At 44.6% G+C, this 15253-nt stretch overlaps 1 protein-coding gene across 1 annotated transcript in view; it reads left to right on the top strand.

The window, feature by feature from the left end:
• The window catches only part of LOC137538847 (SITS-binding protein-like), a 187907-nt gene that overhangs the window by 96591 nt on the left and 76063 nt on the right, over positions 1-15253 (top strand). Inside the window, exon 4 of the mRNA XM_068261220.1 lies at positions 3695-3845. Within this exon, the coding sequence (XP_068117321.1) occupies positions 3695-3845 (151 nt within the window). The remainder of the gene's footprint in view (positions 1-3694; positions 3846-15253) is intronic.

The following is a 15253-nucleotide window of genomic DNA, read 5'->3' as shown; positions in this document are numbered from 1 at the left end:
AGCAAAGTAATTTCTAGTAATATGAATTAATTTACAGCCCCAACATTTTAATTATCAGTAAAGAAGAGCCAAAATCTAGAATACACCTCTTGGGGAGAACTATAAGGGCAATCAGAAAAAATACGTCATCCAAACAATAAATAAAATACAATACAACAATATTTAAAATGGGAGAAGGGCTATGTGGGCTAGTAAAAGCAATCAAACAGAGCATACATAAATTGTTTGTTTATGTATTATATCCATATTGACCAATTTAGTCATGTTACATTTATGCTTTTTAATATGTTCCTAATCTATGATATATTATTATTATTGATTATTTGTTATCAATGATTTATATAGTGCTATCTTCTTTCGTGATGCTGTACAGAGGAAGTAATAAACAATTGTGCATATACAGGACAATACAAACTTTGGTACAAAATATAGAAGTAGAAGACAGTATGATAGTAATAGTAATATATGTGCTTATATATTAGTCCTAAACAAAATACAAATATGCTAAGACACGCCCCTTTTTTCTTACTTAGATACCCAAGTATATCCAGATCTCTTAGGGCCCTGTTTCACACTGGAAATCACTGCAAAATCCCTGATATTTTGCCACTATTCTGTTTGCAGATTCTTGTTCCCTGAATGAGAATCACAAACGAAATTACCACAATTTTCAGTGTGAAACAAACTGGTTTTCCCACTGTTATTTTCTGCCATTTTTCTGTTCTCCACAAGGCTGCTACGCCGGAGCTGTGTCTGAACTTGTGCTGCTGCTACTAGTTCTCTGCTCTCCACTAGACCGATTTCAGCAGGAAATTGATGAAAACAATTGATTGGTTGGCCATGTTATGGCATCGATCTCTATCAGATTTGATATGATTGAATCATATGGATATTGATGCTGAAAATTGAGTAATGCATGAGCACCTTACACCTTAAAGTATACCCGAGCCGAAGTTCGGGTATACAAAATCAGATACATAACTAAAGATCAGGGCCACACAGCTCCTCTTCCTTATTCATGGCCGTGCAATAGCCAACTGAGACCGCCCGCGCATGTGCTTTGAGACGGAGCTGCGGGCTCCATGCTATTGCACATGAGCAGGCAGGCTCACATGGCCACAGCGCGGCTAAGAATAAGGAAGTGGTGCTGCTCAGCGCCAATGTGGAGGGGTACTGCACTCTGCAACAGGGAAGGGGTGGGGGGTCTTTAGACAAGCGAGGGAAGCCTCAATAGGATCCTGAGGCTTCCCTCTCTTCAGTGTAAGATCTTGTTTTGAACTTGAGCTTTGGCTTGGGTTCACTTTAAGCTGGATAATGCCTTACTGAGTTTCAATTTGCCTAAACTTGCATATAGTTACAGTAAGGAAAATTTGTAAACATGTTATTCATTTTACTTTGAACTTGCCCACGGTCCCTTTACCCCTGGAAGGTTCAATAACCAAATTATAAAAATCCCAGTCTCCCTGCAGCTGGATGAAATTTGACTGCAGGTTATTTTGTCCCTGTTACCGCAGGGTAACAAAATGACAATGCAAGGCAATGGGGACTAGCACCCTCACCAGTGTCCCAGTGACATGCATTCTGTCCAGCAGGGAGTACGTCATGCGGCGAGGGACATGCAGGGGAGCGGCGCTATGCATATGACCCTGTCGGCAGACTCTGACCACTCTGCCGCAGGGTCATATGCATGTCGTTTTGTGTGTTGCATTGCAATGGGGGTAGAGCATAACACACAGGGGCCCATGATGCCAGGTGAAACTAGTTCATCAGGTGGCATGGTCCCTAGAGCAGCATCCTGCCAACCCCACTGCCACCGGCGCCGATTGCCTTATCTTCTGAGATGGCGGCTGCTTCCTTTAGGATAGTCCCCAGCCAGCCCCCTCTCCACTATCATAAACCTCAGATCAGCACGACCCTCAGCTGCTGTGGGGGCCAGCTGAGGACGATACTAGAGGAAGCAGCCGCCAGCTCAGACGGTAAGATAAGCAGCGGCCGTGGGAAGGGAGGGGGGAACAGGCTGGCCACCTTCCTGGCAAATCTATACTGGAAGCAGCTGTACTAGCTACCTATACTGGGGCAACTATACTATACTAGGGACAACTATATTACCTATACCGGGGGCAACTATACTAGCTACCTATACTGTGGCAACTATTTTACCTATACTGGTGCAACTATACTATCTATACTGGGGCAGCTCTACTACCTATACTGGGGGCAACTATACTAGCTACTTAAACTGAGGCAACTATTCTACCTATACTGGGTAAACTATACTACCTATACTGGGAGCAACTATACTACCTGTACTGGGGGCAACTATACTACCTATACTGGGGGCAACTATACTACCTATACTGGGGGCAACTATACTACCTATACTGGGGCATCTATACTAGCTACCTATACTGGGGAAACTATACTACCCATATTGGTGGGAACTACACTTGCTACTTATACTGGGGCAACAATACTACCTATACTGGGGCAACTATACTACATTTGTTGAGGCAACTATTCTACCCATACTGGGGGCAACTATACTAGCTACCTATACTGGGGCAACAATACTACCTATACTGGGGCAACTATACTACCTATACTGGGGCAACTATACTACCTGCCTAAACTGGGGCAACTATACTACCTATACTGGCGAGCAACTATACTACCTATACTGCAACGATACTAGCTACCTATACTGGCTAACCTATACTGTGGGCAACTATACTAGCTACCTATACTGGGGCAACTATACTAGCTACCTATACTGAGGGCATCCATATTGGCTACTTATACGGGGCAACTATACTTGCCACCTATACTGGGGCACCTATACTGGCTACCTATACTGGGGGCAACTATACCTGTATACCCTATACAGTGGGCAACTATACCAGGCTACCTACCTACCTATACTGAAATTTTTGGTCCCTTGGAGGGGGGGGGGGGTGTATCCTCACAGGTTTGCCTCAGGAAGCAAAAAGTCTAGAACCAGCCCTGTTCACATGCAAATACAATGGTCAGTCGTGAAACCAGCCTTAAAGTGACACTGAAGTGGAACAAAAAATATATAATGAATTGTATGTGTAGTAGGGATAATGAATAGAACATTGGTAGCAAAAAATTTTTTTTTAAATTTTCAGTTATATAGCTTTTTTTATATACCATTGTATCATCCTCTAATATATGCCGTTTACAAACTACACTCTTTATTTTAAACTACTTTAAAATATGAAACAGAGCAGAGCTAATGACCCTCTGAACTTCCCTGCAGTAAAATCTTATCTGAAGTTGTCTTTCACTGTTTCTTTGATGTATAAGTGCTTCAAAAAATTGCACTCTCATTAAATTAGTTGGAGAGCTCAATGAAGCTCTTTTGCATAGATAGCAAGGGAAGTTTCTTAACGCTTCCTGTACTGGAAATGATATGAGACTGTTACCTTTGCTATTAATGTTCTATTTCTTAGCTGTATCATACATACAGTTCATTATATCATAAGTTTATTTTCATTTCTCCCTTTAAGAGGCTATAGAACGAGTGTGTGGCTGTGGCAAACACGCCTGACAGCAGGGGAGTGATAAGAAGTTAAATAGGTCATCATTACTCCGTATGGGAGTTGAGAAAATATAAAGAGCAGAGACTCTTCATGGATGTGTGCAAAAGTTCATTGCTTTTGTTTTCCTCACTCAGAATGTCAATGTGGAGTTATTATGGGGTTTCAGATTCTGAAGCAAAACTTGAAAGAGAAGTTAAATCGTTCCACAATAAATTAAAAAGGCATGGCATGGGAGAATGCCTAATATCTCTCAATGAACATTCCACAACTTTACTCTCTAGTAAGGTAAGTTTTCCTATTACTGCATTATGCCATTGGCTTTCAGATAAAATGTTGCATTGTTTTACCTTCTGGACATTCAGAGCCATTTTTTTTTAAACAACCATAATTTTAGCCCTCATCACTAACCTCTTGCCGACCAGGGGATTTTTCAGTGATCGGTGCTGCGTGGGCTCTACAGCCCGCAACACCGATCAGGAGTGCAGCAGGGCGATCAGACTACCCCCTTTTTTCCCCACTGGTGGGATGTCCTGCTGGGGGGTCTGATCGCCGCCGGCTGCATTTGCTTAGCGGGGGGGGGGGGGCTCTTCAAAGCCCCCCACCGCAGCGTTCTCTGCCGTCTCGCCCACTCCCTCCCTCTCCCTCCCCCTGTGAGCTGTAGTGTTGGGCGAACAGTGTTCGCCACTGTTCGGGTTCTGCAGAACATCACCCTGTTCGGGTGATGTTCGAGTTCGGCCGAACACCTGACGGTGCTCGGCCAAACCGTTCGGCCATATGGCCGAACTAAGAGCGCATGGCCGAACGTTCCCCGAACGTTCGGCTAGCGCTGTGATTGGCCGAACGGGTCACGTGGTTCGGACCCGAACGCGCTCTGATTGGCCGAACTGTCACGTGGTTCGGGTAAATAAATACCCGAACCACGTCATATCTCCGCCATTTGTCTGTGGGTTTAGCTTTGGGTAGGCAGGCAGGGTAGTTCGCGCTCCAGCCACGCTAGCCAGGGTCCCCCCTGTCATTGTGTCACTGCTGGGAACAGTAGTACACCGCTTGCTCAGCCACACTATATAGCATTCTGTTTACTGCCACTCTGTGTACCTCGCTCAGCCACACTATATAGCATTCTGTTTACTGCCACTCTGTGTCTGCTGGGAATAGTAGTACACCGCTTGCTCAGCCACACTATATAGCATTCTGTTTACTGCCACTCTGTGTACCTCGCTCAGCCACACTATATAGCATTCTGTTTACTGCCACTCTGTGTCTGCTGGGAATAGTGGTACACCGCTCGCTCAGCCACACTATATAGCATTCTGTTCACTGTTCTGTGTCTGCTTGGAATAGTGGTACACCGCTCGCTCAGCCACACTATATAGCATTCTGTTTACTGTTCTGTGTCTGCTGGGAATAGTGGTACACCGCTCGCTCAGCCACACTATATAGCATTCTGTTTACTGTTCTGTGTCTGCTGGGAATAGTGGTACACCGCTCGCTCAGCCACACTATATAGCATTCTGTTCACTGTTCTGTGTCTGCTGGGAATAGTGGTACACCGCTCGCTCAGCCACACTATATAGCATTCTGTTCACTGTTCTGTGTCTGCTGGGAATAGTGGTACACCGCTCGCTCAGCCACACTATATAGCATTCTGTTTACTGTTCTGTGTCTGCTGGGAATAGTGGTACACCGCTCGCTCATCCACACTATATAGCATTCTGTTCACTGTTCTGTGTCTGCTGGGAATAGTGGTACACCGCTCGCTCAGCCACACTATATAGCATTCTGTTCACTGTTCTGTGTCTGCTGGGAATAGTGGTACACCGCTCGCTCAGCCACACTATATAGCATTCTGTTTACTGTTCTGTGTCTGCTGGGAATAGTGGTACACCGCTCGCTCAGCCACACTATATAGCATTCTGTTTACTGTTCTGTGTCTGCTGGGAATAGTGGTACACCGCTCGCTCAGCCACACTATATAGCATTCTGTTTACTGTTCTGTGTCTGCTGGGAACAGTAGTACACCGCTCGCTCAGCCAGAGTATATAGCATTGTGTTTACTGCCACTCTGTGTACACCGCTCAGCCAGACTATATACCATTGTTTAATGCCACTCTGTGTACACGGCTCAGCCACACTATATAGCATTGTGTTTACTTCCACTCTGTGTCTGCTGGGAACAGTAGTACACCGCTCACCCGCCACTGTATAGCATTGTGCTCTGTGTCACTGCTGACAATAGTGGTACACCGCTCACCCACCACTGTATAGCATTTCTGTACTGCCACTGTACTGCTGCCAGTCAGCGTGTACTTTAAGGATAAGTGAAATGAGGAAGAAATCCGGTGAAAGAGGGAGGGGCAAGGGAAGAGGTGTTTCCCCTGACGGTTCACGTACAGGCCACAGGGGAGCACCCAAGAAAACCCACTCAATACTGCCCATGTTGTCCAGGACAACAACCCTCACAGATCCAAAAGAACAGGACCAGATAATTACTTGGATGACCTCTCAAGCGTCCAGCAGTGGGTTAAGCAGCACCAGCACATCACGCACGAGGTCCGAGTCCTCAGCCAGTTAAAGTCTGGGCTTTCTTTGAAGACTGCACTGAGGATGTTACCATGGCGATTTGCAAGGTGTGCAAGACCCGCCTGAGCAGGGGGAAAAGTATTAACAACCTCTCCACCACCAGCATGAGCCGCCACATTCTATCCAAACATCCCACTCTGTGGGCAAACGCGGCAGGACAGGGTACCACCAGCAACACTGCCTCCCTTGGGTTCACCAGACTCACCACCAGACCCGCCTCAGCAGCAGCAGTAGCCCAGCCATTGCGTGGTTCACAACATTCACAAACATCAGACGATGCTGACACTGTCACTTTCCGGACTAGTGCTCTTGAGGTCTCCCAGTGTTCATCAAACACAACAACCAACAGCCCTTCGGTGTGCAGCGCTACGGTTGAGTTGTCTGTCTCTGAGATGTTTGAGCACAAGAGGAAATTGCCAGCAAATGACCCCCGGGCCGTGGCAGTAACAGCCAGCCAGCATAGCCAAGCTTCTGGCCTGCGAAATGCTGCCATATCGAGTGGTGGAGACAAACAGCTTCAAGGGCATGATGTCAGTGGCCATCCCACGTTACGTGGTTCCCAGCCGCTACCACTTTGCGCGCTCTGCAGTGCCTGAGTTGCATGAGCACGTGGTCAGCTAAATAACCCGAAGCTTGAAGAATGCCGTTGCCTGCAAGGTTCACCTCACCACTGACACCTGGACGAGTGCGTTCGGCCAGGGTCGATACATCTCCCTTACCGCGCACTGGGTGAACCTTGTGGAGCCTGGCAGCGATTCCTCACCTGCTACGGCGCGGGTGTTGCCCACGCCGCAAACAGCTGGATAACAACAGCAGCACCTACCTCTCTGACTCCTTCTCCTCCAACGCATCTCAAAGCTGTACCTCATCCGGAAATGCTAACCCAGCACCAGCAGCAGTAGGATCGTGGAAGCAGTGCAGCACAGCTGTTGGCATGCGTCAGCAAGCGTTGCTGAAGCTGATCTGCCTTGGGGATAAGCAGCACACAGGGGAGGAAATTTGGAGGGGAATAAAGGAACAGACGGATTTGTGGCTGGCACCGCTGGACCTGAAACCGGGCATGAAGCTAGACACCTGGCACGAACTGGCAATGTACGCAATAGAGGTGCTGGCTTGCCCGGCAGCCAGCGTTATGTCGGAACGCTGTTTCAGTGCTGCCGGAGGCATCATCACAGATCGGCGTATCCGCCTCTCCACAGAAAATGCAGACCGTCTGACTCAAATTAAAATGAATCAATCCTGGATTGGAAACGACTACGCAACACTCCTGGACCCCAACCAAGTAACATGACCGATGAACATCTGGGATGGTTTAGCGTTTCCGGTCCCTGTTTATTTTTTTTTTATTTTTTTTTTTTTTTTTTTTTTTCCCTTTCTCCTTTCCCTTTCTTTCTTTTTCTTTCGAACTCAGCGAGGCTTGACCTTGCCCATGCCGGACCATAATTCGAGCTTCATTGAAAGTCTCCATATGTCCGGCTAGAGGTTGCATCATAGTTCGATTAATCTTATTTTATTATCTTAATTTATTAACCTCAAGTGGACAGAAAAAAAAAAAATAAAAAAATGCCTTCTAGAGCTAAGTATGCTATAGACCCCTAAACCAAACTACATAAATTCTTTTCCACTTATCCTCCATCACACCCCCCTCCCCCCCCACTCCGTCATTCCCACATATTTTAGACTAAGCATCCAGACCACATTCAAAAACCAAGTATCCCATTCGTCCCTTATCCTTCCTCCCTACCCGCCCGCATTCAAACCACACCTACTCATTTACCTATTAACCAGGTCTACACCAGAGACTCCAGTTTCTGTTGATTCCTCTTCCTTCCATAGCAAATCCATCCAAAATTCCTTTAATCTTTTTAACCTATTAGGTCCCCTTATATTCTCTGATCCCTCCGACAGGACCTCCTCCCAAAAAGAACTCATCCCCGTCAGCCATGTTTCAAAAGCTAATGGGTTCTTATCCTTCCATTGCTTTGCTAAAATATTTCGTGCCACCAGGCTCCCAATTTCTCTGAGATCCCTAAATTGGGTATTCTCTTCAGCTTCTACCACTCCAAATACTGCTTCTAAACAGCTTATATGTATATTTCTTTGCATATATTTACTCCAAAAATCCTCTAATACTTGCCAGGATTGATACACCCGGGGGCATGCCCACCACATATGAATCTGGTCCCCTCCCTCCTGGTCACATCTCCAACAGCGATCCACCCCATTCACGGAGAACTTAGCCAGTCTGGACGGGGTAAGGTGCCATCTAGATAGAATTTTGTATTGAGAGAGTTGACATCTACGGTTCGGATATTTCCAAATAATCTGATAGATCTTATCCCATAGTTCTTTTCCCCAGTTGCTTCGTATATCCTCTTCCCATTTTTTTTGCCATATAAGGGGTTTCTCCGGCTTTCCCCCTCTAATAAATTTATATATCCGGGATAACAAGTTTGCCGGTCTTTCCCTAAAAAAAATAAATTTTTCTATCTTGTTGATATTTGTTCTTATACCCAACCTTTTCTTATCTAACGTTCTCAGATAACTATTGATTTGCATTATACCCCATGGACAAATATTGTTCTCCCTTCTCAGGGAGCCAATAATCCTCAAATCATGATTACCCAATAAATCCAAAATCCGGGTCTCCTTGTCCAGTCTGTTAGAAACAAACCAGCCCCTTTGGATACCTGGAGGAAATTCCTCATTATCTCTTAATGTGACCAGGGGGGAGGTACCCGCCCTCCTATCCCACTCTACCACAAAATCATACAGCGTCCTGAGTGTCGGGGCAATAAGTGGATGTGAGGCCCGGTTTTTTATATCCCGAATGTTTCCCGGTATCCAAGTAAATAGATGTTCAAGATCTACTTCCCCTTCTTCTGTCGCTACCCGCAGTTTCTCTTCAGAGCCTACCCTCCAGTCAATCACCCTTGCTAGGTGTATACTTTTATAATAGGTTCGGATATCCGGGGCATCCATTCCTCCCTGTTCTCTCTCCCTCATCAGCTGGGCATATTTAATTTTGCGTTTCCCATTAGCCCAAATAAATTTTTGAAGGATATTATTCACATCCATAAACCAATAATGAGGTATGGCTACCGGGAGACATTGGAGTACAAATAAAATCTTGGGGAGGATAAGCATCTTGATAATATCCAACCTTCCCAGGGCATTAAAACAGGGACGGTCCGCTCCCTTTAATATCTTTTTACAGTTCTTAATTAGTAGGGGAAAATTATCCAAAAACAGCATATCTGGGTTGCTACTTAGCAGGATCCCCAGGTATCTGACAGAGTCTTCACACCATTCTAGTTGGTTTGATTTTTGAATTACTGTTCGTATCTCATTTGAGCAACCTATATTTAAGATTTTAGTCTTCCCGTTATTAATTTTAAAATTTGAATGGATACAAAATTCCTCCAATAATTCCCAAGTTTTCTTCAATGAACTTATTGGTTTTGTTAGGGTCAAAAGTATATCATCTGCATAGGCTAGTAGTTTTAATTCTGTTCCCTTCAGTGGCAGCCCCTCTATCTGGGGATCGTTCTGAATTAGGCTAATAATCGGTTCTACGCAGAGGTTGAAGAGGATCGGAGACAGTGGGCACCCCTGACGTACCCCATTTTGTAATCTAAAACTTCCCGCTAGGGAGCCGTTCAGCTTCACACTAGATGACTGATTCTCATAAAGTTTCTTAATTCTATTGATAAATGTTTCTGTAAGGCCATATTTCTGTAAAGTTTTAAACATAAATTCTCTTGAGATTCTATCAAATGCCTTTTCGGCGTCTATTGTTACTACTATCGCTTCTTCATTTTTTTTTTTACAGGCATGAATAAAGCTAATGGCAGCATAGATATTTTCCTGGATGTGTTTATTCCTCCTAAAGCCGCTTTGTTGTTTACTTATTATATGTTCTATGGCATTCTCTAATCTTGAGGCCAAGATTCTCGAGTAGATTTTTACATCTGTATTAATCAGAGATATCGGCCTGTATTGTTTACAATTTTCCGGGTTCCCTCCCTCTTTCAGGATTACAGAGATAAAAGCCATATTAGTTTCTTTAGAGAAGGTTATAGGAAATGTGTCTTGATTAACGAGGCTACAGAATAGCGGGGCCACCTCCTCCGCTACACATTCATAGAATTCCCCAGGGAATCCGTCCGGGCCCGGACTTTTCCCCTTTTTCAATTTGCGTACCGTCTCTTTAAATTCTGACTCCGATATTGGAGCGTCTAACATTGCCCACATCTCCTCTTCAACCTCCGGCAATTTCACCTTCATCAGATACTCCCCGGGGTCCTGACCTACTGCACTGCTCAAATTATACAATTTTTCATAATAATTGGTAAAAACTTCCCCTATTTCTTCGGGTCTGATCTTTATCTCTCCATTATCATCTCTAATTTTTTCAATGTTATTATTCCTCTTCATTCCACTTTTAAGGTAATTTGCCATAAACCTACCAGATCTATTAATATTTTTTTTAAATGTGATTTTATTTTTCCTAATTTCTTCTTCACAGTTCCTATCCAGAACTAAATTTAATTCTGTTTTTATTGTATTTAATCTAGTAATATTATCTATTGATGGGTTTTGTTTGGCTACATTGTCGGCTTCCACCAATTTATCTAATAGGGTATTCGTCTTCTGCTCTCTCTCTCTCTTTAGGGCGCATTTCATTGCGATCAGCCTCCCCCTTAACACGCACTTCATTGTATCCCAAAGGGTAATCGGTGAAATTTCTGGAGTTCCATTTATTGTAATAAATTCAGTTATATTTAATCGCAGGTCTTTCTTCACGACCTCATCCTCCAGTAAACTAGTGTCCAACCTCCAAATAACATTCCCTTGATGTGCCGTTCTTATTTTTATTGTTAGCCATACTGGAGCATGGTCAGAATAAGTTATCTCTCCAATCCCCACATCAGTGACTTCGGATATATTTCTCTGAGAGACAAGAAAATAGTCTATCCTGGAGGCTGTTTTATGTCTATTAGAATAGAATGTATATTCCCTTTCATTCAGATTATACAATCTCCATACATCTATTAATCCCAGTGTCCTCAACCTGTCTTTCAACAGTACCAAGTCTGTGTCAGAAATCTGACTAACTCCTCTAGACGTGTCTTGGGGGGGGCTGATCGCAACATTAAAGTCGCCACCAATAACAATGGTGCCAACCGCTACCTGTTTTACTTTATCAAGAAACCCTATAATATATTTAACCTGTTTTTTATTAGGTGCGTATAAATTAGCAAGTGTAAAATCTGTGCCATCAACACTCCCCAGAACAATTAGCTCCCTTGCTTCCTCGTCTTTTATTATTCTATTGATGGTGACTGCTAATTTAGAGCTAAAAACTATAGCTACTCCCCCAGCTTTCTTTTGAGAATTTGCATTAATGATCCACCTATTGTATCTTCTGTCAAATGCCTTGGGTATCCTGCCAGATTTAAAATGCGTTTCTTGTATGAAACCTATGTCTATCTTCTTTCTAACAAATTCCTCTATGATTCTTCCTCTTTTGCAACCCGAATTGGCTCCCTTTACGTTGACTGATTCAAATTTAATAACTTTCATTTTATTAGAAATAACATAAAAAAAATTAGAAGGGGCCGAATCCGGAAATAAAGCTCATAGGGCGAGTCACAAGGAGGCCTGGTCAATATCCACTCAATCCCATTCATTCTCAACCAACACCACACATCACCATTATGATCCATTTCTGAAGAGAGACACACATAGGTGTCTACTTCAAGAGTCATTCGAATAACTCTCCTTCTCCAGAAGCCTTCCCTGGCACTTCCGATGGGATACCAGGTAAAGGCCCTGATTCCAGTATTCCTGTCCCACCCTCCGCCATTCACTGTATATTAAATATTGGGGCGCTGAGCTGCTTCAATAAGCTAGGGGACAGGGGAGGAGAGGCGCCACCTATAGATATCCTCAAGACCTAGACTTTTTCCCATTCTGCAATCTCCTTTTTAGATAGGCCCAAGGACTCAGTAAAAGCAGCTAACGGGTCACCATCTCTCAATGTGGCCGATTTATTATCGATAGTAGCGTTCAATGAGAGTGGGAAACCCCAGCGATATGTACCCCCCCTCTGTTTAATCTCCGCCAGAAGAGGTTTAAGCATTCTTCTTCTATCTATCGTCCTCTTAGAAAGATCCTGAAATATTTCAATATTAGAGTCTCTGTATTTAATAGTGCCTAGATTCCTTGCTTTCTTTATGATCTTTTCTTTGATCTGGTATAAAAGTAATTTACACAAAACATCAGTTCCTCTTCCTCCTCCTCCCTCCATCACGCTCCTGATCTTACCCACTCTGTGCACTCTTTCAATGGTTATTTCTTCTGGGGCTTCGTTGCCCAGGATTTGTTTAAAGATTTCTGTTACTGCCTCCAGTAGCTCCTCGTTTTTTATTTGGGGAGACAGTCCTCTTATTTTAATATTATTACGTCTGTTTCTGTTCTCCAGATCGTCCAGCTTGCTATTAATCTCATGTATTTGATCTTTATGTACCTTAAGAGATTCAGAACATGTCTGTGTGACTGTGGAAATTCCTTCCAGTCTATCCTCAATCTTCTTCACATCTTTTGTCAGTTGTATTATCTGCTCCTTGATGGGTTGGATCTCATAGGCAACTGCCTCTTTAATACTATTTTGGACTGTCGTTACCATTGTTTGCTCTATTTTCTTTGCAAATTCCTCCATTAATCCCAGCATTTTTTTTTCCATACTGTTAGCTAGGGTGTCTGTCTCATTGATTAACACGCCTTCAATCGGATCTTGTGCGTTGGCCTGTGAATTAGTTTTTTTTGCGGTCCCTGTTTATTGAACCTCTCATCTGTATTACATTTATGACTGCATGGTGGCAAAAAGCATTGCTGCTATATCCGCACGCTTTTTGTCCTCATGCAAGGCCTGGGTTGTTGTGTCTCACAAAGCGTGGCCTTCTCCTCCTGCGCCTCCTCCTGTTCCATCACGTGTGCTGCTGCTGCTGCTGCTGCTGCTGGGTTACCGTTGCCGGTCCCTGTTTATGGAACCTCTTATCTTTATTACATTTATGACTACATGGCGGTACAAAGCATGCTATCCGCACGCTTTTTGTCCTCATGCAAGGCCTGGGTTGTTGTGTCTCACAAAGCGTGGCCTTCTCCTCCTGCGCCTCCTCCTGTTCCATCACGTGTGCTGCTGCTGGGTTAGCGTTGCCGCGTGGTCCCTGTTTATTGAACCACTTATCTTTATTACATTTATGACTGCATGGTGGTACAAAGCATGCTATCCGCACGCTTCTTGTCCTCATGCAAGGCCTGGGTTGTTGTGTCTCAAAGCGTGGCCTTCTCCTCCTGCGCCACCCTCCTCCTGTTCCATCACGTGTGCTGCTGCTGGGTTAGCATTACCGGTCCCTTTTCCTGGAACCTCTTATATGTATTACATTTATGACTGCATGCCGACAAAAAGCATGTTACCTGTGCAAAGAAAACAGACATTTCCCGCATTTAAAAGACAGTTTTCCCTTTGAAACTTTAAAATCGATTTTCTCAAAAACTATAAGCTCTTTTTGCTTTTTTCCTCTTGTACCCACTCCCAAGGTGCACATACCCTGTAAATTTGGGGTATGTAGCATGTAAGGAGGCTTTACAAACCACAAAAGTTCGGGTCCCCATTGACTTCCATTATGTTCGGAGTTCGGGTCGAACACCCGAACATCGCGGCCATGTTCGGCCTGTTCGGCCCGAACCCGAACATCTAGATGTTCGCCCAACACTAGTGAGCTGCGCAGGACGGATTTCCGTCCTGCGCATTGAAGGATAGGCTTCAGCCTATCATATGCCGGTGATCCCCGGCCAATCAGAGGCAGGGGATCGCCGATCTGCCTTACGGCACTGCTGCGCAGCAGCGCCGTATGATGTAAACAGCGGGGATTTCTTCCCCGCCTGTTTACATTTTGCCGGCGAGCCGCGATCGGCGGCTCTCCGGCTGTTCACGGAGACACCCTCCGTGAACTGACATGGATCGAGCGGCCGTTTCCATGGTAACCCGCAGACGATCAGTTTACGCCAATCGGCGTTAGCTGGTCGTCAAGATGTTACTATGACACTTAGGGTAGCCACACACGATACAATAAAATGATCCGATTTTACGGCAATTCGATAAAAACGAGCGGATCTCCCGAAAACATCGAAAGCTTTTTTTTCATTCAACTGAAAAATCCGATCAGATTTCCCATTTTTTATCGATTTTTATCTATCTGGAATGCCAGATATTTTTCTTCGATTTCTCTAAAGATTGTATGGTGTGTGTTAGATTGTCAGTTTATTAATATACACACACTAGCAATTTTCTCATATTACGCAGCGCTGGACAATAAATAGGGATACATACAATATTTAGGGGTGACATACAGCAAAATGACAATACCTGAATACAAGAAAGATCAGATCATGCAGCACAGTATGAACAAGGTAATGCTTAGTCAGTGACTGGAGGGGAGCATGGAGATTAAGCAAGTTAGGTTCACTCAAGAGGCCTAGCATGGGTTCACAGTAACGGAGGTGCATGATCAGGTTGGACACAAAAGGAGGAGGACCCTGCCCAAAGGCTTACAATCTAAAGGGAGAGGTAGGGACACGAGAGGTAGGAGACCAGAGTTCAGCTGTGGGTTTAGAGCACTTGTGAGGGGTAGTAGGCCAGAGTGAAAAGGTGAGTTTTGAGTGCTTTCTTAAAGATGTTGAAGGAGGGGGCTGCCCTAATGGGTGGAGGTAGGGAGTTATATAGTGTTGGAGCAGCTCTTGAGAAGTCCTGGAGGCGTGCATGGGACTGGGTGATGCGGGGGGCGGTTAGGCGAAGTTCATTGGAAGAGCGGAGTGAGCGGCTAGGTTTGTACCTCTGAGTAAGATCGGAAATGTAGGTTGGACAGGTCTTGTGGACAGATTTGTAGGTCAGACACAGTATCTTGAATCTGATTCTGGACTGGATAGGAAGCCAGTGGAGGGATTCAAGGAGGGGATCCGCCATGGTGGAGCGATGGGAGCAGTGGATAATTCTGGCTGCTGCATTCATGATGGACTGCAGTAGGGCTGTTCGGGTCATAGGGAGA

This window comes from Hyperolius riggenbachi, chromosome 11 (genome assembly GCF_040937935.1).
Source record: "Hyperolius riggenbachi isolate aHypRig1 chromosome 11, aHypRig1.pri, whole genome shotgun sequence".
NCBI classification, from domain to species: domain Eukaryota; kingdom Metazoa; phylum Chordata; class Amphibia; order Anura; family Hyperoliidae; genus Hyperolius; species Hyperolius riggenbachi.
The sequence above is the reverse complement of the archived record's forward strand: the minus strand, read 5'-3'. Positions and strand labels throughout refer to the sequence as shown.